The sequence below is a fragment of the Eptatretus burgeri genome, chromosome 1, assembly GCF_056783735.1.
Source record: "Eptatretus burgeri isolate ZD-2024b chromosome 1, Ebu_testis_v1, whole genome shotgun sequence".
Classification (NCBI taxonomy): domain Eukaryota; kingdom Metazoa; phylum Chordata; class Myxini; order Myxiniformes; family Myxinidae; genus Eptatretus; species Eptatretus burgeri.
In genome coordinates, this window is record NC_140961.1 from 47,619,572 (window position 1) to 47,644,226 (window position 24,655).

General features: G+C 43.0%; 1 protein-coding gene across 1 annotated transcript in view; it reads left to right on the forward strand.

The window, feature by feature from the left end:
* The first annotated feature begins 1,172 nt into the window (after positions 1 to 1,172).
* Positions 1,173 to 24,655, forward strand: part of TYR (tyrosinase) — a 31,549-nt gene continuing 8,066 nt past the window's right edge. The window contains exons 1-7 of the mRNA XM_085882897.1: positions 1,173 to 1,335; positions 4,670 to 4,881; positions 5,897 to 6,011; positions 16,165 to 16,294; positions 17,268 to 17,509; positions 18,036 to 18,252; positions 23,750 to 23,894. Coding sequence (XP_085739023.1) covers positions 1,240 to 1,335; positions 4,670 to 4,881; positions 5,897 to 6,011; positions 16,165 to 16,294; positions 17,268 to 17,509; positions 18,036 to 18,252; positions 23,750 to 23,894 — 1,157 coding nt within the window. The 5' untranslated portion in view covers positions 1,173 to 1,239. The remainder of the gene's footprint in view (positions 1,336 to 4,669; positions 4,882 to 5,896; positions 6,012 to 16,164; positions 16,295 to 17,267; positions 17,510 to 18,035; positions 18,253 to 23,749; positions 23,895 to 24,655) is intronic.

Below are 24,655 nucleotides of genomic sequence, written 5' to 3' on the forward strand. Positions count from 1 at the left end.
ATCCGCCCACGTTTACTACCAATTATGTTGATGACAAACGAACAAACATCCAAACAAACAGACAGAATTACTGCCAATAAGGGTCACCTATTTCGGCGATCCAACAAACGGACCCGAATGCAATACTGTCTCCTCCGGCGAGGGAAATAACATATGCCATCGACATCATAAAAGTGAGGGAATGAATCTGTCCATCAGGATGGGTTCTCCCCTAGTATGGTGAATCTAAGAGGGGTGGGGGGGGGGTGAGGAGGGAGGGGAGGTGAAAAAATTTGACACATTTGCGTATGTAGTAAATATATAAGCAAAGCCAAAATTAGAGTCGGGCTAAAGAAGGCGCTGTATCTCGGATCACACTTCCTGAGGAAGACCTTTCTGGGGTCCATATCTATATCTAGTGTGTCCGCAAAATGTCAAAATTTGTGGTTAAACAATCATCTATCCAGCAGCACAATCTGGAAAGGTTCTCCACTTTTTGCCTTGTGCGTGCTGAACGGGAAAAAAAAAAAAACAACCAACGATAGATTGTTTTCAGGAATTAGAGAAATACAGGTAGCCATCCATACAAGAATCAGGTGCAAGCGGCTGTCACGACACCAATCATCAAAGAGGAGAAAAACATTTCATGAAATTATTTGTTGCAAATTGACAAACTGGTGGTAATCGGGGAAGCTGTTGCATATCAAGTTAATGATCTGCTCAATAAGTCGATTTCAAAATGTAAGCAGGTTAAGAAATGTTTACACTTTCAGAGCACTAAGTTCTGGTGAAAGAAGGAAAGTTTTGGGCATATAGGATAAGTGGTTTGTAAGAGCTTACAGTGACACTTATTGATAAACATGTTCTGTGTGGAACACTGTTTACTTTAGAGGTATTTTTCAAAGTCCACATTTTTGGAGATTTGGCACTGGCCTTTTCATGTAGACATTTGTGGCAGACGATGCCGGATAATGAGAATGATTAGCATGAGAGATGGTTCAATAAAGTTTACTTTAACGGCGAATATGCCAATAAAATCGGAACACATTATTAAGGATGTCCTCGAAAGGAAAAAGGACAGTGTCCCAAAAAGAAGGAAGAATTATATGGCCGGACATTGACGCCACTCTTGTGATCTGCTACTCACATGACAGGTTTGCGGAATGCGCGCACGCTGTCCGATTCCCGTGACTCGCTTCTCCAGGCTGGGAATCCTGTCCGGTCTCACCATATGGAAACACTCCTCTTGTGACCATCGCCATGCTGCTTCAAGCTGTTCTCCTCTTGTTTGTGGTTCGGCGATCTGCGGCTCAATTCCCAAGGCAGTGTACAACTGCACAGAGCTTGCTCCAAAAGGTAAGTCAGCAGCTTCACTCAGGGAGTCTCTTTTGAGCCTTGCTGTCTCTAATGTTGCCCCAGAGAATGTAAGCTGCAGCACCATCACTATAAGTTGTTCAGAAAAGAGCAAAAGCAGGGATGACATCTTGAAACTGGACTTTCAACCTGACAATTGGTTTGCATCCTTGTTTGCCACTCCATAATAACCAATGAGAAAATCCTCCTTTCTTCAACACGATGGTAAACTTAAGATATATACAGCGCGATCTGGAACTTTAAAACTTCTTCACTTCACTCTCAGGTGTAACTTATCCGAAGAAGACTACATTTTCACGTTGGTCTTCAGATCCCACTGGGCATACTCTGTCAGGATGTTCGTTATTCCAAATGTACACAAGGTTCGATACACAATTTGGTGAAGCATGGCTTTCCCTTGTGGCCTGGGCTCCTGGGCTCCACCTTGCATTATTGGATTTCGTGCAATCTAAGATTCCCAAGTTTCAATGACATTTTTCAGCAGAAGGTAAAAGATACAGTTTGTTTCTTTTTGATGGAAAAGATAAATCGGTTTCCTTTCTCTTTCTCCCCCTACCCACGTCTCCCCAACTACAACGCACTCACCTGGTCTTGCACCTTCAGCTGTTGCCATTGCCCATATTTTGCCACGTAATTTTCTGTTCATCAACCTTCCGAAGTCCAATATTTGTTTCTCACCTTCTGCCTTTGTCGTTATTTCTCTCACCTGTGGGGATCACCTGCCTCTTGCTGTACAACCCTATACTCTTGACACGAGACCTTTAAAGGTATCGTGGTTCAACATGTTTAAACCATCCTTCTTACCGACAAAACATGTTCTTTTTTACTCACTAACCTAGACCCCTCTTCTCTACCATTCCCTCCAAACCCGTTACCTTTGCTTCCGAAGGTGAACCGAGGTTATGTTTTCACCCCTGTCTGTTTGTCTGCCCGGAGCAGGATATCTCAGAATATCGACAGATTCGGACGAAACTTGGTGGACAAGTGGGTGTGTGACAAGGACGAATTAGTTCGATTTTGGGGTTAGATCTGGATCCAGATCCGAGCGTTTATGAAATTTTAAGGTAATTCTTCTTAATTTAGTGATGCGGCCAAAAACGATGTATAGCATGATATTGAACCTCACCGAAGGAGAGGGTATTGTGCATTTGGGTCAATTTGTTTGTTTGTGCAGAACTTTCATGTTTTTCTCCACAACCACTTGTTGGATTGAGACAAAATTTTCACCATTGGTGCGACTACTCATGTGGAATATTCTAACGATAATTTTGACATCATGGGTCACGTGGTGTGGTAGCCATATTGGAAAAACGAAAAAACTTTGGAACTCTGTATCTTTGAAACCACACCAAGGAAAAGATTGAAACTTGGCACGTAGCAAGTACTCCTCATGGGGAACGAGAGTGATTTTTTTATGACGTCATCCTACATATGACATGATGTAAAATGCTACATCCAATCAGTATGAATAATTTTCAGGGTCATCCAGGGATAAAATTGTCCACAAAGCATTTTTGATGATGTCATCGGTCACATGATTTATATATATATATATATATATATATATATATATATATATATATATATATATATATATATATATATATATATATAAGGTTTATATATATATATATATATATATTTTTTAAACTTTCAAAAATCTTCTTCTTTGAAATGGCTGAACAGATCGATACAAAACTTTACACATATGACCACCTATCCATGAGGAACAAAAGGTTCACACATATGACATCACATGGTCACATGGTTTGGCAGCCATATTGGATTTAACCAAAAACATCTAAAAATCTTCTTCTCGAGAGCAGCGAGACAGAACGAGGGGAAACTTCACATTAATGTTTCCCCAAGTCATGTATGTACAAAGCTATTAAGGAATAATTGATGTTACATGGTTTGGCAGCCATATTGGATTTAAGAAAATATTAAATAATGTTTTCTCTGGAACCGCTTAATCAATCGATGTGAAACTTCACAATTATGATCGAGTAGTGATGGGGAATACAATTTTTAAATTTCAACCTGATCGGATGCATGGTCTGGCAACCAGAATTATTTGAATTTTTGGAATGTGTGTTCTTTAAAAAAAAATTTTGAATGAGGCTCACTTGGCTGTGCCTGGATGGGTTTGAGGGCAGAGAAGTGGCAGCTGAAACCCAAATCCTATCCAGATTCCTCCTGATGACTTCACCTTTGCTTTTTGCTTGTTTGGGTTCCTTTTGATGACTCCAATGCAGGACCTATTTTATTTGGTCCTCCATTTGATTTTAATTTAATTTTTTTTTGATCCCATTCTGAATTCAATTGAATAAAGAGGACATAATTGGTCGGGTGCCCGATCAAAGTGGGGTTGCATCAAAGCGGGACATATTGGTACCCGGTCATCACTGCCAGCAGTTATAAAGTGACAGTTCTAGTGAGCTGTTATAGTAAGTAAGAGTGTACATCAAAAACCGTTAAACAGAGGAAATTGAGACTTCACCACATGTTACATGACCCTTTGATGTCGCCCATATTAATTGGATGACTCAGAACTTACATAGTGAATTAAACAAAGCCAAATGCCCAGAGACAATGTCACTACATCGCGTTAGAAATCAGAATCATTGTAATCGCATCAGCCTTTATTGTGCTCGGCTGGTAAAAAAAAAAGCGAAGAAGAAAAAGTAGAAGTACAATTTGTTGTTTTAACGATCTTCCAATTTATATTTTAATTATCTATTTTGGCATCTTTATCAGCCTTGGTCGTTATGAAAACACATGAGAACAAGAATAAAACTACTTTGTAAAAGTTTATGAATGTCCTCCAGAGCAGACTTTTCAAAGTATAATTTGTACACATTTATCTCAGAAGTTTTGATAGATGCAATAATTACAAATTTGCCGCCAGAAGAGTTGGCTCGCACTAAGTCTTTCTCAAGACTGCATGGGGTAAGTATTATATGAATACCATCTCGTTGCTTCTGTTGTGGTGAATCATCTATTTGCTCCCCACTCCTCCATTGCTGGTATGTTTAGCTTCTATAAGACACAACAAATATATATATATATATATATATATATATATATATATATATATATATATATATATATATATATATATATATATATATATGTATGTATATCGGATGTGCATACATCAATGTAGTGCTATGAAGAAAAACAATGTAAATACTGAGAATGATTAATTTATGTTTCCTTTGTGTTGACAAAACCATCTTTGTCACTCCCATGGGTCCGAATGAGACCTGAATACACAAAAGTGGAAGCTGTAACAAACATCCAATCTTTTCAATAGGAATGCTGCCCACTGTGGAGCGGAGATGGCACTCCGTGTGGAGAGGCCACAGGACGTGGATTGTGCCGTGACATCCAAATATCCCAAGCACCGTACGGACCGGACCAGAGTTTGGATGAGAATGATGTGCGGACTCGCTGGCCCCAAGCCTTTTACAATCGCACGTGCACATGCACGGGGAACTTCTATGGGCCCGATTGTGGGGAGTGCAGGTGCAGACTGTTCATTCATTCCTTCCTTCATTTTATTCATTCATGTATATAAGAATTTAAAATCCTCCAGCAGGTCAGAAAAAGTTTCCTTGAAATGCCTGATGTGCTTGGCAAAATGTTTGTAACGGACCAGACCCCGGCCCTTGATCCTCACCACCCCCTGATTGCATCATGTATGCATTGGCCCAACCTCCCCCCCTCCCATTCATATTAAATAGACTGTCCCTCATCATCATCAAAGTGTTGATTCCACCATACAGGCTCTGTTGAGGTGTTCCTCACTTTAAGTCATCGTCCGCTAATTTATGGAATTGATAAGGCAAATAACTGATGGCAAATCTATGGGTTGGCAACTTTTACAGATTCCTTATCCTTGGGAGTCTCTTGTCAGGAGTCAGGTTCCTAATCATAGCGGTTGCTGCTTTAACACCACTAGCAAGTTGCCTATGCCTGCATGGGATTCCAAACAGGTAGGGATGGAGTTGGCAAAAATGCAAATGGCGTCTTCTATCATTGAGCCGGCAAGTTGGGAGCAACAATTCGCTTTCATTGCCACATCTGATGGCGGCGAGGTGCTCCATTTGAAAGTGTTTGTTTGATAAATGTTGCATTTTGATGCCTAGGGTCCAAAATGAATGTTTGTATTGGTGTCAAACCCGGTGACCAATTGCAAGTTCATTGTAGGATGATAAGGTTGGTGGTCTTTTCACTCTTTTAGCAAATCATCCACACGACGACACGAGCTACTCAACCTGCTCCATCAATCAAAGCTGTTGTGTTGCATGTGCTCATCATCTAATCCACAGTCCATAAACCTTCCCAAGTACAAAATGTCTTCACTCATTCACCTCCTTATCTTCATTGTTAGGTTTCAGCCTGAGCTCAGCATTCGACATAAGCATCCATAGCAGTATCTTGTGAAACCACAGATCCATCATTTGGTCTATATTGTGAGGTCAGTATCAGAATCTGCTGACGTTGAACATGCTTTAAGGTCGTGTGATGTTGCTGGCAGGTTTGGTTGGGAGGATCCTTCATGCTTGAAGCGACGGGAGCTGACTCGTCGAAATGTGCTGGCTTTGTCAGCGACGGATCGTTCTCGTCTCATGGCTTACATCAACCTTGCCAAGGTGTGCTCACTGTGATCCATGGCGTTTCCTTTGATCTGTTTTATTCTAGAGTACTCATACAGAAGGATCTATCGAAATTTTGTTCCTTATTCAATTCTGTTACTTCGTCTGTTTGCTCTTTACAATTGGATGGTCTCATGATAAGTGATCAACACCTGCAGGACGTGTTTGCTTTCTTAATGTCCTTGTCCTTTACTCAATCCCTCCAATCCAGGTATTCTGGAAGCTTTACAGATTCTCTGTAAGCCTTGTATTCCATTTGATCCTTTGCTTACTGATGGAACTTGAAGTCCCACCCCCTACTAATTATATTACTACAGGAAACACCTACTTGCTTCAACTACCTGTTTAGACTTCTCAGTCCATGCAGATGGTTAGCACCAATTATTTCCAACAGACTATAACCACTGCATTTCCAGGAAATGACCACCTCACTTTTGGTAATATACTCGAAGGATTTCCATTTTCGACCTACTACGTATGTATGTATGTATGTATGTATGTATGTATGTATGTATGTATGTATGTATGTATTAAAGTGAGTGGTAAATGGTTAAAACACAAAATTCATTTTGGTGTCCATCACTGAACTGAATGTGAGGGCATTCGGTAGAGTGCATACCTCTGCTACACAATGCCTGATCCAGTAGAACGTATCAGGCCCAATCATTTTTTGATATATCATGCTATAGTATGTATCGTTTTTGACCTTATCTCTCAATGGTGAAGAATCGCTTTCAAATTCAAAAAATTTCGGGTCTTCACCAAAATCGAATCAATTTGTCCTTGTCACACACCCAACATGTCCACCAAGTTTAGTCCGAATCCATCAACTACCTTTGTTGATATCTTGCACACAAACAAACAGAAAAACAAACAAACAGGGGTGAAAACACAACCTCCTTCCACCTTCAGTGGGCAGAGGTAATTAACAAGGACAACCTGTCTCCATATCGTCCATGTTACGTGTTTGTAGAAATAATCAAGAAAAGTACAGTATTGTCATGAGGCAGGCGTGTGCCACAGCCCAGATGGTCCTCCTGAGTGTCTCGCTGCTCTCTTGCTGAAAGAATGGCCAAGCGGTTCGAGCCTTGTATAATTGTTAAACTTACACCCTTGTGGTGACCAAGTCTCACCCACAGCTGGTTTCCTGGAGAACTTAGGTTGTTTGTATAGGGACACCCTCGAGTCTTCTGGCTTGCCTACAGTTCCAGCAATGCTCACCGCATGTTGGATCTGCCATGGATTTCATTTCATATATATATATATATATATATATATATATATATATATATATATATATATATATATATATATATATATATATATATATATATATATATATATATATATATATCTGTCTCTGTCTCTCTCTCTCTGTCTCTGTCTCTGTGTCTCTCTCTCTCTGTGTCTCTCTCTCTCTCTGTGTCTCTCTCTCTCTCTGTGTGTCTCTCTCTCTCTCTGTGTGTCTCTCTCTCTCTCTGTGTGTCTCTCTCTCTCTCTCTCTGTTCTCTCTCTCTCTCTGTGTGTCTCTCTCTCTCGCTGTGTCTCTCTCTCTCTGTGTCTCTCTCTCTCTGTCTCTCTCTCTGTCTCTCTCTCTGTCTCTCTCTCTCTCTCATGGCTTTGTACTCCCTGTTGTCCTCGATGGAGTTCCAACTCATTTTTGCAACCATATAAGGTGATCTTCCAGTCTTTAATGATATACCCCTGCCCACCTTCCTTCTGCATTGTGGCCAGGTATGTGTCACGTTAGTAAGCAGCTTGCTATCGCGAGTCAAGTCAACCGTTCGGTATCAACTGCTTCGCATGCCACTTGCCAAGCAGAGCAAGTGATCAACGGATCAAGGACTGGGGTGTGCTCTGTTAGCAAGCGGCTCACTATCGCTTTCCAAGCTGGTTGTTCCATATCAACCGCTTTGCAAGCTGCTCTCCTTGCTGCTTGGCAAATGGAGCAAGCGATTCAGAGAGGTGCTTCGTTATGTTAGCCGAAATGGCTGCCATCGTCGGAATCAAAACAATACTTCAACCAATGAAATAAGCCTGGTGATGGCTTAGTGGTTAAGGTGGTGGCTTGGGATCCTAGGGTCCTGAGTTCGAGCCCCGTCGGCCAATGAATTAACACCAGGGGGTTGACTCAACCTGTCATCCTTCCGAGGTCAGCAAAATGAGCACCAGTCTACTGGTAATGGGGGCACTGCAGTAGTGGCATAGCTGCGCCCCTAACCAATGATGCAACCAGAAGCAAAAAGGCAGTACACGAACGGAACTACTGAAATGTTCAGAGGCATACTCTTATGTACACTCAAAATCTACATCATAGGTCAGGGCAGGTCAGGTATGGGAGCATGTGCCAGAACAGCGAGTCGCTGCGTCCACTTTCCGCCAGTACTCCAGGGGCCTCTGTCTGGCCTTCCCCCAGGCAGATGCCAGGCCCATCCCCATCTCCTTGAGATGCTGGTCAACCTGCTGCAACCACGAGGAACGTGGTCGGCCCACTGGCCTCCTCCACTCATGAGACTCCCTCGCTGAGAGAATCTGGTGAGCAGGATTAGCGTCAGGAAAACGAGCCACATGTCCATACAGCCGCAACTGACGCTCACGGACTATGCAGGTAACAAATCTCATCCGAGTCTCTCTCAGCAACCGCTCGTTGGACACAAAATCTGACCAGCGATAGCCAAGTATTCTCCGAAGAGACCCGGTACCAAAGGAATTAAGTCTCCGTCTCAGATCCTTGGTCAGAGTCCAAGTCTCGCATCCATAGAGCAAAACTGGAAGCACCAAGGACCTGAAGACTCGGACTTTCGTCCTCCCACACAGGTACCGGCAGCGCCACACCCCATGATGCAGTGAATCCATGACTCCCCAGGCCCGACCCAGACGTCTATTGACCTCTGACTCGCAGCCAGCAGAGACATGAATATCACTGCCAAGGTAAGTGAATCTCTCCACGACCTCAACATCCTCACCACAAACAGACACAGACAGGACAGCAGCATCCAAGATGTCATTGAAAGCCTGGATCTTAGTTTTGACTCAAGAAACCCGTAATCCCAGCGGCTCCGACTCCTCATTCAGCAGCTCGAGGGCTCCCAAAAGGATATCTAAAGTCTCCGCAAGATGACTGCATCATCTGCGAAATCAAGGTCCGAGATCTTGACATTCCCAAACGATGCACCGCAGCTTGATCTTTCTGACATCCTCCCTAAAATCCAGTCCATACAAGTGCTGAAAAGTGTGGGGGCAAGTACACATCCCTGACGAACTCCAGTCACAACTGGAAATAAGTCAGAGATGGTACCACCACACTTCACAGCACTCTCAGTACCAGAGTAGAGTTCAGACATCAGATCGATCAGTTTTGGTGGCACCCCACGAAGACCAAGAATCCTCCAGAGGGCATCCCGATTCACTGAATTGAACGCTTTACAGAGATCAACATAGGCTGCAAGCAGCCCCTGCCGAAACTCTCATCTGTGTTCGGTGAGGACACGAAGAGCAAGGATACGGTCAATCGTTGACCTCTTTGGTGTAAAGCCTGATTGCTCTGGACGCTGGTGCTCAAGCAGATGGTGGTGAACCCTTTCAAGAATTGTCCGAGCAAAGACCTTGCCCGGCACTGAGAGCAGCGTCACCCCTCGGTAGTTGTTGCAGTCTTGGCAATCACCCTTCCCTTTCCAGAGAGGAACAACAAGGCCCCTCTTCCAATCAGTTGGGATGATGCCTGTGTTCCAGGCAGAGCACAAAACTGCATGCAACGACACGAGTGCAGCATTTCCACCAGCCTTGAGAAGTTCATCATGGATGCCACAGATCCCTGGAGCTTTACCCTGTTTCAACTGGTTCACCGCAGCCCGTGTTTCCACAAGCGAAGGTGGACCACAGTTAATTGGAGGGTCAGCAACAGGGATTGTAACACCATTGACGTCCAACTCGACAGCTGGTGGATCAGCCTGGTACAACCGCTCAAAGTAACCGGCCCAGCGGGCCTTCACTTCAGACTCCTCTGTTTAGAGCCTACCACTCTCTGCTCTTACTGCAGTGCTCCGAGGGATGGGCTTGGATGAACACAATGTGCAAATTCCCCTGTAAGCGGGACGAGAATCACCTGTCCACAGGTGATGCTCTACCCCCTCACAGATTCCTCGCACATAGGCCTCCTTGTCCACCCTCAGTGCACGTACAGTTTTACGCCACAGCTCCCTGAACAGCTCAGCTCTGACATTCAGCCTGGCCCTGCGACTCTGGTCAATGGTATCCAGTGTCCCTTGAGAGACAAAATTCTTCTTTGCCCTGCGGTGAGTTCCAAGACATCCACTGGCAACATCAAGGACGGTGGTTTTGAAGGTAATCCATCAGTCTTCAGGACCCCCCCAAAGCACCCAGACATCGCAAATGTCCACTCAGCCTGTTCGCAAACTCCTCAGCTACTCTCATCCTTGAGCTTGCCAGCATCCAGCCTCGGCTGGGATGGCACCATTCTCCAGGATTTAAGGCGCAGCTTTAGAGTTGCTACAACAAGCCTGTGGTCAGTATTGAGGAACTGAGCACTCCGGTAGACCCTGCAGTTCTGAATCATCCTCCAGCGACCGTCAACGAGGACATGGTCAATCTCCTTTGCCACACCGCCAGCATTGGAATACCAAGTCCTGCGATGAGCTTGTGGGCGCTGAAACCATGAACCAGCCACCCTTAGTCCATGACTTCTTGCAAAGTCAAGGAACTTAGTGCTATTCTGATTCATAGTTCCTGACCCATGGGGACCAACACACACCTCATAACCATCCCTATCAGTTCCCGTCGATGCATTGAAATCCCCCAAGACTAGAAGTGTATCTCGTCTGGGGCACTGATCAACCACAGACTCGAGCGTGGCGTAGAATGCATCCTTCACGGTGAGATCACTCGCCTCAGTCTGAGCATTGACAGAGAGCAGGGAAATGACACCTCAGGAGTGACGAATCCTTATATTAGTCTCATAATACGCTCGTTGACCAGTGTTACCTCAATTATCATTGGGGTCAGCTTACTGGACACAGCTACAGCAACTCCTTGGGTATGGTAACCATCAGAGCGACCAGACCAATAGAAGGTGTAACCACCCACCATTATCTCGCCGCAATCCGGTCTCCGAACCTCAGAGAGAGCTGCAATATTGATGTCCAAACGCTTGAGCTCAGATGATAACAGAGAGAGGTGATCATCCTCTCTTAGGGATCGGACATTCCAGGCACCCACCCGAAGGGACCGCCTCAGTTTAACCCAAGGAGACCGCCGTCTGGTGGATGACACCTCAGCACCACTCCGACACACACTCCCGCAATCTGACCAAGGGAGGTTACCCCGTGGTTTCCCTCCTTTCATCAAAGATTGGGGGTCCCGAAGGCTTTGCCCCAATCCCGCCATCCGGTGAGCTGCCCTGCGAAGGGAAGCTGCACAGGAGGTACTCCCACGGAGTGGGTTTTCAGATTTTTTTTACGTTTTTGTGTTTTGCGGAATGAAGGGTTTACGGTGGCCGGAGTGCAAATCCTGCCACCAACCTCCTAATAAAAAAAGTAACCCAACTGCAGGAGGATGTCCGCAGACACAGTTGGGCACTAGATATGGATGGCCGTTGGCTCACAAGGAGCTCCTCCGCCCTTTGACAGGTTTTGTTTTTAATCCTGCTGGGTGTCCATATCCAAACACCCTCCTCACCAGAAAACCTGGTGGGGGAGACGGTTTAGTCGCCGACAACCCGACCATGGAACAGGTTAGTACAGGTTTACATGGTACCTGTAGCAGGTCACAGATCTGACCTGACCTGACCAAAGCCATTCATGTCTGTCTGTGTGTCTAAGGAAAAAAGCCACATGAGTACTTATGTCTCTTTATTACGTGCAGGCTTTGGATCTTCGGGTCCTGAGTTCAAATCCTGTTTTTCTGTTGAATTAATACCAGGTGGGGTTGACTCTGCCTGTCATCCTTCTGAGGTTGGAAAAATGAGTGCCAGCTTGCTGGGATGATGGAGCCATTCGAGTATCCCGTGTTGGAGGGCTGACCCGTCCAGGATTGTGCCCAATAGCCCAGGATACTGCTTCAGCAGCACTGATGCTCTGTACAGAGTATGGTCCCAATGGATTTGAATTTGTTACATACTATTTGAACATCAGTTGTACTGTGACTACGTTTATTAATTACGTACTATTGGAACGTACCTTTTAAACCTTTAGACTACTATACACTGGCCCAACCCACCCCCCCTCATTCCCATACTTTTACCATACATACCCTTTGGAACTTTTAGACAACTTGTACCTTTTAAGATCCTTCAGACATTTTATACCCTTTAAGACACTTTAAGACATTTTAGACCCTTAGGACGCTCGACACTTTTGACCCCTTCGACCCATTGATCCTTTTGACCTTCAGATCCTATACACCGCATCATACCCATTTAGACAACCAACTACTATTGAAACATACCCTTTAAATCCTTTTAGAACCTATAGATCTTTTAACAGCCTTTAGACCTTTTAAGACACTTTAGACTCCTTGATCCTTTTGACCTTTTAGCCCCTTCAGACCCCTTAGACCACTTTAGACCTGTTCCACCCCAAAGACCCTTACACCTCTAAAGATGCCTTTGACTCTTTAAATTATTTAGATTCCTTTAGACCCTAATTACTCTTGGAACATACCCTTTTAAACCTTTAAAACCCTTAAAGACCCCTATAGACCATTTGTACACTTTGTATCTCTTTAACCTCTTTGACCCTTAAGACCTTTTCGCCCTTTAGACACACACCACACAAACATCAAAAGAGTCTTCTTGCGATACTGCATACAGACCATCATTTTTTCAGCAAGTATTGCGCAAACACTACCCACCCAGAGGGTCGGTACTAGCTCCGCTAGTATTATTGAAACGTGTATTTCATACTTAAAATTTTTACTTCTACTTTTCATCCGAATTATTCATCATTTACAAACACGTAAAACCCCTCCACAAAATGCACAGTGGTAGGTCTACAGATATGCTTGGCAGGGGACTCCTTATAGTGGGGAAACTTAGCTAAATATAGCATAACAATTGTGCATTTTGTGAGGAAAGCACCAAATTTGGCACACTTGTAGCATAACATATTATGAACAGATTTGGATATTGGGCCATCTCAAATTCAGCCGCTGATGGCTGTGGCAGCCATTTTCTACAGCCATCAGCGGCTGAATTTGAGATGGTCCAAAATCCAAATCTGTTAATAATATGTTAGGCTACTAGTGTGCTAAATTTGGTGCTTTCCTCATAAAATGCACAATTGTTATGCTAAGTTGCCCCACTATTTTGACTCCTCATTTCTTTAGCTTTCTTTCTCTCTTCCCTGTACTCTGTAGCCACTGCGAGCACAATAAAATAGTTTGGGGGAGTCGTCACAAGAGGATCGAGTTAAACGGAAAACGATGGCCCGGACAGCATTTGATCGAGTACCATGATAGCATTGTTTACATTGGAGACCACCGTGTTGTTAAGCAGTGTCGAGCACTCCGTTCTGTTGGAGTGCTTCCTTGGGCGCTTTGAATCAAGCAAGCTGCTTGGCAAGTGGTAAGCAAATCACTTGCTAACGGAACACACCCCGGGTGTGTCGCTTTGTCCCCAACCATAGAATGTCGCAAGATACAGTTCCACGCGACTTCACATTAGATCTGAACATTTTGAATCTCTTCCATTGTTCATCCTGCCTGAGGCAATACCTCTCCTGATGGCCCTGAACACTGGATTTGGGTCAACATGTGATGATAAATTCCCTCGACTGGAATGTCAGTGTTCTTCTAACTCCATGGTCAACAGCACAAGGACAAAATGCTGAAATAACTACTCCTCTATAAACGCAAACTCTACACGCAAAATAATAAAGCATCTCATACTCCATAAAGCGATACCTGGCTCATACAATATTACAGTGCTGTATGCACTTTAATAATTTAACTGATGTTTTTCACCCCCATGAGCTGCCATTCAGAGACTGCAGATACAACATACAAGTCCCTCGATAGATTGTATTCCAATAATGTTTCTGATATTATCATCTACTTGTTATTTAACTTCAACTAAGATGTTATGACATAAATCACACAACAGTATTGTTTCACCTCTCCTTGGTGACCTGTGGCTGCTGTACATCAGGTGTTAATAGTATGTGTAATGAAATGGAAGACCAAGAAGGAACCTGAATAAGTAAAGAGTAAAGATGGAGTTATCAAGAGGAACCTGGATAGGATTCGTGTTTCAGCTACCTCTCCACAACCCTCAAACCCATCCAAGTGCAGCCAAGTGAGCCTTACCGAAAAATTTCTTCAAGAATTCACTTCTCCTTTGAGAAATGGATAATTATGAATGAGAGGAAATGAGAGTAAAAGAGAGGAAAGAGAAGAAAAGGCAACAATTAGAATGAATAAAAAGAATTGTAAAAAAAACAAGTCTGAAGACGATGATGGTTCACGAGCGGTATTTGACGATGTAGATTGTTTCAGAAGTCAAGGATGAGACAATGTGATAATGTTTGACCAAGTTATAAAAATGATCAACATGATGTGGTACGAGTGACAGGTCATTAGCTGCAAAATGTTGAAAACCCGGTTTCGTTCAACAACTTTCAAAATTTGACCTTTGCATAACCTTTAAAGGTCACAAAACAATGTTGTGGACATTAAAATAAGGAAACAGGATACGTGCTATAGCTTATTGGAGTTAGTTCATCGAAGAAGGTCGAAAACCCGGTTCGATTCCCACAACTTTGAAAATTTGACCTTTGTGAACTTTAAAGGTCAAAGGTCAAGGATTATGACCTTTGGTGCAAAACTTCCTCTGGAACATTCCAGGAACAATATAACATCATATAGGCTATATGGCATTTCGCACTCCTCGTATTATCCATACTTTGATGAAATCAGGGTAAAAACAAACTTGAAGGGCGCGCCACGGGCAAGGTGTTTGACATAGAACAAAATGGTTTTAAGACTTTAGGTGGGGAATGACCTCAAGATTATGCATAAAAAATATTGTCATCCAAGCTCTCAAAGTTTGGGCGGTCATATGATTTTAATGTCAAAATTTGCAATTTTCTAAGTTCGTGACCTTGACCTTGGGACGAAAACGAAAAATCGAGCTCTGTGGGGCTATGCAGGTGCCATTGGGCTAACCAAATACCGAAACCCGTCAGATTCGACAAACCCCTCGGAGAAGATGTAAATTGAAATCGGCTACCCCCTAAAAAACACGTTTTTTGGGCGTGGCTCCGCCCATAATGGGCGCACCACGCCCATTTTCAGGAAAACACAACTAGATCATGATATAAACCTCCCACCAAAATCTTATCAGGATCGGATCAAAACCCACGGAGCTATGCTCGGGACAGACAGACAGACACACACACACCAATAACGAATATAGTGGTCACTTACTGACTCGTGAACCAATAAGAAAGAAGTATGAAAAGTACAAAAGAACAAAGATGTCGGGAAGACCCCAGACAGATAGATTTCAGCAGTTACTCCCCAGGCTCAAACACAGCACCATGTACAAGCTTCCAGAGGTCTGTCAACGAGGAAGCACAGTCCACACAACATCAGGATATGGTACAAACATAATGAAATGGAAGACCAAGAAGGAACCCGAAGAAGTAAAGAGCAAAGATGAAGTCAAGATCAAGAGGAACATGCATAGGATTTGGGTTTCAGGCACTATTCCACTACCTTCAAACCCATCCAGGCGCAGCCAAGTGAGCCTTACAGAAAATTTTCTGACTACTTACTTATTTCTTATTACTTACAGCTCAAGGCATTTAATTAAATTATGGCTTCATATTGGAGTTCTATTGCATTGGACTTGGAACCTCCTCAATATCAAGTCTTGCACAGGTATGGCTGAAATGCGGAATCCCAATATTTTGACATGTTTTCTCTCATAAATAAATGCAGTGACTTAGGAAGATCTGGAAATTCAATAAGGAAGAACATACATCAAAATAATGTTTTGTTCATTAAATCCTCCTCTTATACTTTCAAGTTTTTACATAAGACCTCGTCACTTGTCAACAAAAGAGTGCATCTGCTTCACAAAGAGCTGCATTCTGGCTTGGGACAATGCAACCTCCATTTGAGTTTGTTCTTACAGGTTACCATCAATCCTACCTACTGCATACTGGTGACACCCCCTGGACCAAATGGAAGTTTGCCCGTTTTTGCAAATGCTTCATATTATGACGTTTTCGTCTGGATGCACTACTTTGCTTCTCAAAGAAAAGGTACGAGCATTCAGCTGTGATGTGCAGCTGCCATAATGTGTCACTGCACTCGTGCAAACACTCATTCCTGTGCGCATTGATTCTTTAAAAAATACTTATTTATTTACTTCCTTTTTGACAACTGCTGCTTTGTCATGGTTTTCATTTTTCGTTCACATCCCAAGTTGCCCCTGTGAGAGCAAGAGTCACTCACAAACTTATTGTCGGCATCAAATGCAATGGAGACCACACCGAGCAAAGCAGGAATAGTATCCCCTCACTGAAGATTTTTAGCGAGCCAGGTAGGTATTAAAAATTGAAAATCCAACAGCAGCATTGTACTTCTAATATGAGCTCGGTTCCCCCAAAGGATAGAAATCAAACCCATAAAACTGCTGCTTTCAGTTTTTAGGCACAATCTTTGGAATACCATTCCAGTGTCCTCATGACGAGGCCACATACTTCCAATGTTACTGAGCAGTTCAATGGAAATTGTTCTACATCCAAAGAAACTCCACACTCCTCAGCAAATGACTTTGTAAATATTACATTTGTCTTCATTCTTACGTTATCTTTTGGTGTTTTTTTTGTGTGGGGCATTTCTGCAATCATTAAACTTATCTCATATAATTAAACTTTCTTTCATCAAACTTGTACCTCATAGAAGGTTTGGACCGACTCTAATTTCCATGCATCCATCCATTGGGACCATACTCTGTGCAGAGCCTTGGTGCTGCCGAAGCAGTCTCCTTGGCAATTGGGCACAATCCTGGACGGGTCGCCACTCCGACACAGTCTACCAGCAAGCTGGCACTCATTTTGCCGACCTCGGAAGGATGACAGGCAGAGTCAACCCCACCTGATATTAATTCAACAGCTGAGTGGGATATGAACTCAGGATCCTCGGATCCCAAGCCCACCACCCTAACCATTAAGCTCACACCAGGCATAACTCTAATATGTGCATCCATTTCTCACCCAATATCTGCTGCAGATGATTCCACAGGACCTGACTATGCTCACGAGGGAGCGGGCTTCCTGCCTTGGCACCGCCTTTTCCTGTTAGCCTGGGAACGCACGCTGCAACGTGTGTCTGGTGATTTGACCTTATCCTTGCCATACTGGGACTGGCGGGATGCAGAGAATTGCCAAGTGTGCACAGATGATCTTTTCGGAGCTTATCAGCTGAGTGAATTGGGTCCAGTTAGTTCTGGCTCCATTTTTGCTGCTTGGCAGGTGAGGTAATAAATGAAGGGCAGGAGATAAACATCTCCATCAACTGAAGTATTCACCATTAAGATCTATGTCTACATAGGAAGTACACTATTGTAATAAGTCATGGTCATGTAATACTTCCTCATGGACTTCTGACAAATATTATTCATGTGTTTTGATCATTGTCAAACATGAAATGGAGAGAGAGAGAGAGAGAGAGAGAGAGAGAGAGAAAGAGAGAGAGAGAGCGCGAGAGCGAGAGAGAGAGCGCGAGAGAGAGAGAGAGAGAGCGCGAGAGAGAGAGAGAGAGAGCGCAAGAGAGAGAGAGAGCGAGAGAGCGAGAGAGAGCGAGAGAGCGCGAGAGAGCGCGAGAGAGCGAGAGAGCGAGAGAGCGAGAGAGCGAGAGAGCGAGAGAGCGAGAGAGCGAGAGAGCGAGAGAGAGCGCGAGAGAGCGAGAGAGCGAGAGAGAGACTGAGGGAGAGAAACTGAGGTTGAGGTTACAATGACCCTTTCCTTCCTCATACCTCATACCCACTGGTATGTCCAGATCACGTGCACGCGGGATGCCGAGTATGCATCACAGGGCATGTTCTGTGCCGGGAAAGGTGAGGGTCCGTTGGAGCGAAGACCTGGCACTCATGATCGGTTCCACAGCCCACAGCTTCCAAGTTCAGAGGATGTAAATTACTGTCTCAACATGTCAGAATATGACGTGTTTCCATTTGACAGGCATGCCAATGGCAGTTTCCGAAACTTACTCGAAGGTAGTATTGCAGTATTTTTCTTATAATAATAATATAATAATGAGTTTATTGTCACATACACGTGATGCATATACAATGAGAATCACTTTGACAGTGCGTGCTTAAACATTACATTGAATAAGAAATAGAGATAGATTCATTGTGAATAGAGAGCCCTAAACAACATTTTGGTGTTGAAATGAAATTAGTGGCTTGGTTAAAAATATCCATAACCTCACAAAATGTTAGACACAGATTAATTGAGGGTGCGGATTGCAGTTGGGTAAAAACTGTCATGCAAGCGATTACAGTTGGCCTTGATGGAACGATAACGTTTACCCGAGTGGAGTAGTTCAAAAATGTCGTGTGCTGGGTGGAACTCATCTCGGAAGATAGCTTTTGCTCTTAGTGCCATTCGACTGGAGTACAGGCTCTCAATGGAATGCAGATCACACCCAATAATTTTATATGCAGTCTTTACTATCCTGTTGAGTTGGGATCAGTTGTCCTGGTGACAGACAGTTTCAGGGCACTCTCTATCACTGCCCGATATAATATGATCAACAGAGGATGGCCGACACTGAGACTTTTTAACCTTCTAAGAAAGAACAACCGTTTCTCTGCTGAGCATTTCTCACACAGTGATTGGCGTTTATCTCGCACTTAAAGTCATTGGAAATATGTATCCCTAAAAATTTACAAGAAGTGACAATTTCAACTTCAGCATCGTGAATAACCAAGGGTTGAATAGCCATGACGTTGAGTGGTAACCAATAGAAAATTTCTTAGCCATAACCACAACGTTGAGTTTGAGATTGTTTAAAGAACACCATTCCACACGTTTTTCAACTTGATTATGGGAATCACTTTCATCACCATTGAAAATCAGGCCAGCAATGGTCGTATTGTCTGCAAATTTCACCACCAGTGAGCTATCAGATGATGCGACACATTGATGCGTGAACAATGAATATAACATGAAGGATAAAACACAGCCCTGACGTTCTCCGGTGTTCAGGGTGATCGTCGAATAAATTTTCGAACCAATTTTTACCACCTGTGGTCCGTCGAAAAGAAAATCCAAAATCCAGTTACAAATCGAACCATCAAGACCAAGTGCATCAAGTTTAACATGAATTCTGTGAGATTAAATCGCATTGAAAGCAGAACTAAAATCGAAGAAAAGTAACCGAGCGTAGGTCGGCATTCGTTTTTCGAGATGGTTTAACACGTGACGACGGAGAGCGAGTGAAACAGCATCATCAACTGATCGATTACAACGATAGGCAAACTGATAAAGGGTCAAGGTAATCAGGAAGAACAGATTTCAGGTTGTGCAAAACTAGATATTCAAAATAATTCATAATGATGGATGTGAGCGCAACTGGTCTATAATCGTTTCGTCAGCTCACTGGGGAACGCTTTGGCACATGGATAACTCAAAGGATACTCGGGAGAGCGGATACCTCCACCACGAGAACATATCGGGCCCAATACATTTTTTAAATATCATGCTATACAGTACTATATCGTTTATGGCCCTATCTCTCAATGGTGAAGAATCACTTAAAAAAATTAAACAAGTATCGTATCCAGATCCGGATCCGTATGTTCACCAAAACCTAATCACTTCGTCCTTGTCACACACCGAACCTGTCCACAAAATTTCATCCGGATCCGTCGACAACTTTTTGAGATATCCTGTACGCAGAAAAACAGGCAAACAGACAGAAAGGGGTGAAAACAACCTCCTTCACCTTCGGTGGCGGAGGAAATAATGGACGTTTTCAAAGCACGGGAATTTTACAAAGCTGAAGTGACCTGTTGATGACAGTTATTTTAATTCACATGCAATGAAACACTTTAAAAATCATTTGGGAAAAGAACTTAAAAAGTCAGAAAAACAAGCTGAAATATGTTAAAATTGAAATGGAGAAATAATACAATTAGGTTTGCTCTTGAATCTTTTTTTTATTCAGTTGGGGCTTGGGGTTGAGAAAAGTCTGGGCAACACCAACCGATTTCTTCCAACGCGACACACCTTTTTTGTTTAACACCAGTCACACACAGCTGTTTATAAAGATGAATGTTTGTGAACATATCCCTGAAATGTCTATATAAATGCAACGTTGTTTTTCGGTGAAAACTACTCAAGGTTTTTGGGTTGTTGCCGATATTACCAAGCGTGTGCTGTGTGTGTGTTGTGTGTGTGTGTGTGTGTGTTGTTCATAAAGCATCTCTCTGTCCCATTCTTGCTCTACCAATTCCCAATACAGTGCAGCTTCCTCTTGCCATACCTCTCTCTCTCTCTCTCTCTCTGTCTCTGGACATATCCGAATGGTGGTTATGTCTAGACGGTGTTTGTCACTGGGCAGCTTGGCTCCAGATGCGTCCGGGCGGTAATTAATGCTCCAACACACGTCTGCCTTCCATTCCTCTCATCTCACACTGTATTCCCTTCCCCCCTCCCTCCTCTCTCCCCCACCCCTCTTTCCCTCTAATCCCCCTCTTTTTCTCCCTCCCCCCTTTCGTATTCCCGTCAGTGAAGCGACGTGTGGTATTTGCTCGTATATATATATATATATATATATATATATATATATATATATATATATATATATATATATATATATATATATATATATACATATACATATACATATATACACACATATTGTTGCAGATCCGGGGTGACGGGATTCTGACCCAGTCCCTGGTGCCAGCCTCGCTACCACCGTCTCCGGGAATCTATAACGCCGGCCGGCTCGGCACAGGCCTCGGGTCACGTGTCTTCAATCGCGATACCAACGTAATCCTGAACCTTACCAGTTGGGGAGATAGAACCCCTGGTTACAGACTGGTTTTGTCAGGGACTGAGCGGAGTCCACCAGTCTGTAACCACTTTTGGTTTTATATGCCAATCGAACGGATCTTTCCTCAACGCGACACGCATTAATCCATAGCGGCAACTGCATACGAATTAACCAGATTTATTGGGGACATCAGGGATCACAACACAAGCAATAAACATGACAATGGTTTTATTAACAATCAACCCGTTCTTAACGAGGGAACCATGGTCTAAAGGTTTCGAGGGGATCACTACGAAATATGCCTTATACAACACGTGCAGACAAAACAGACAGACAAGTAGCATGCATGCAGACAGACAGAGTACTTGGTGATGGCTCATGGACGAGAGGAAAGCGTCCAAAAAGCACGAATGTCGCTCGTAACAAACAAGCGGCTGTCCACAGGTTCGAACTCCCAGCTCGAACGTGCTTCGCTGTAAGAAATGGCGGGGCAGCACTCCCGTTGCCTCATTAGTCACCGTGTGCACACGTTTTTCTAGGCGCGTTCTGGCTCCGCGCAACATCGACGATGCAAGACCACCGATCTCTCTCCAGGGTTCAGCACACAAATCCCGGCCTGGCCTGTCCTCCAGACAAGGCCTAAATCGAGGTCCTAGTTCCACAGGCGGATCAACAACGTGACGATCCGTTGGTGTGAGAACAAGTACGGAGGCTCCGCGGCCAGACGCAGGCCGAATCGGTCGATCACCTCCCCGCACGAGTCGATTGTCGACTCCACGTCCAGGCAGCTTCTCAAAGCAGACTGCAGTTTCCCAAGCTCAGAACGAAGCCTCAACCTGAGGCCTCGTTGTTTCTCTTGCTTTTCACAACCCGTCGCGCCTCAAGAGCGACTGTTTCCACATGCCTTTTTCGGCGACTCCCGTTCCCCAAACTCAGAGCTCACTTGATGCTTCCCTTTCTTCCTTTCGTTTGCTTCGACACACGCCTCTGTCGGCGACTCACTCACCAAAAAGCTCCGCCCCCTCGCACCACTTCCTGTCCAGGCCACACCTCTTCCATTCGTACAGGAGAGGAAAAATAATCATCTCTCGTTTCACCACCGTATGAACATAAAAACACAGTCTTTTACACCTCTCGACACACACATATCATCCCTTATACCAAACAACCTATCTAAACAGGCATTTAAAGGGGGATCTGAGCTAATCCTATACTTAGTAGTCCCATTAGGTGCCATTTCCGTAACAATATATATATATATATATATATATATATATATATATATATATATATATATATATATATATATATATATATATATATATATATATATATATATATATATATATATATATATATATATATATATATATATATATATATATATATATATATATATATATATATATATATATATATATATATATATATATATATATATATATATATATATATATATATATATATATATATACATATATATATATATATATATATATACATACATATATATATATATATATATATATATATATATATATATATATATATATATATATATATATATATATATATATATATATATATATATATATATATATATATATATATATATATACATATATATATATATATATATATATATATATATATATATATATATATATATATATATATATATATATATATATATATAAGCCTGGTGTTGGCGCAGTGGTTAGGGCAGTGGCTTGGGATCCAAGAGGTCCTGAGTTCAAGCCCCTTTGGGCCACTGAATTAATACACCAGGGGGTTGACTCAGCCTGTCATCCTTCCGAGGTCGGCGAAATGAGTACCAGTATACTGGGCCGGTGTATACCCTGGTTAAAATAGGTGTACCATATCCCTGTGTCGTAAGAGGCGACCAGGGTTGCGTCAGGAAGAGCATCCGGCGTAAAACATGTGCCAAATCACGATGCGGATCATACGGATTATCCGCTGTGGCGACCCCTAACGGGAGCAGCCGAAAGAGGAAGAAGATATATATATATATAGATATGTATCAACATACCTGATTGTATTTATTAGTCCCCTACTGGTTTTACTAGAGGGTACTATAGGTTTGCTCTCTGTCCATCCATTCGTCCCACCTGTGGTTATCCAGACTGTTTTCCTGTACCCCTTAACATATTGAACTGAAACTTGGTACATGGCTTTTTGATGATAAGTTCCAGAACAAATTCGAGTTTCAGGTCATTTCGTCAATTTTTTCACAGTTTCACCCTTTTTGGACATCACGTCGGTGAGGGACATGTATTGCAAAGCAATTCTCGCTCTTGTGTTTTCTGTCATGGAGGAAGTGACCTTACGTTCACAGAAGTGACATCACGTTTGTCACTGAAAGGAAGCACACGCAATACCGGTGAACATACATTCACCTTTGCTGAGTGGAAACAAAATGGCGAATGGTGTGAATGTGTTGGGCAGAAATTGCCCACTTCCAAGCAATGATGGCAGCCAACACACCTGGCTTAACGACTACCCGAGGGGTGGGACACTTTGTGATGCAATTCACCAGGGTGAAAGTTCATAGCTGGATTGAGAATTGAGCCAAGACCAGATAAGTGCATGTATCTCTAATCTATTGTGCCAACCTTTAAACATAAAACAGCATTATAATGTGAAAAAGATTGGTTTGAAGAGTAATAAACTTTCTATTTGCACAGGTTTTGCGGATCCACAAAATGGCCACACCAGTAACTTCAGTACCATGCACAATGCTGTCCACATATTTATGAACGGGTCAATGTCCAGTGTCGGTTCCTCAGCCAATGACCCAATCTTCATCGTGCATCACACTTTCACAGACAGGTCTGTCAACTCATCGTTGTACTTCATTTTAATCCATCACTTAATATCTGGATTGGTCTTATTGATGGTTTCAAACAGAGCCTGACTTTTGGTAGAAAATTTAATCAACCGGATTGACTCCATAGCAAAGTCAATGGCATTACACACTGGCAGAGACCGTTGGGCAAGACCCTGTTGTCGGTAAAGACTCAAACAATGAGCCAAACTGTGCACTGTCAGCATTGCAAACACCTCCCCATTTCATTAGCCAGTGGCCACTCTCACCACCTTCGGTGGGGGCAGTGTGCTGTGGAACATAGGCGGTAACATTATATTATCTAAATGCTTTGTTCAATCTTTGTTAGACTTCACTCTCTCTATCGTAGTTTTTAAGTGTATCATTTTGTACACATTTGAATGGGAAGCCATTTTCTTCATTATCGTCCCGACATGTGGAGTACTATCAACTCCATGATGAAGAAGATAAAGGAAGATGATTTATAATACTGGCTACCACTAAAGGTGGTGCCATTTCCACCACACACACATATATATGTGTGTTTGTACGTATACATATGAAACTCAAAAGACCACTCACATGTCTCACCTATGAATGGAGGGAATAACCAATCAGCTCTCACCTAATCAATTAAACCTAAGCGGCTAGGATGATATAAATAAAGTGACACCTCCCATGCTCTTCTCGCTGAAGAAACTGCATAAAGCAACTAAGAAAGGCCACCAAGGTAAGTGCTTTGCTGTTTCAAACCCTTCCCAGAGTT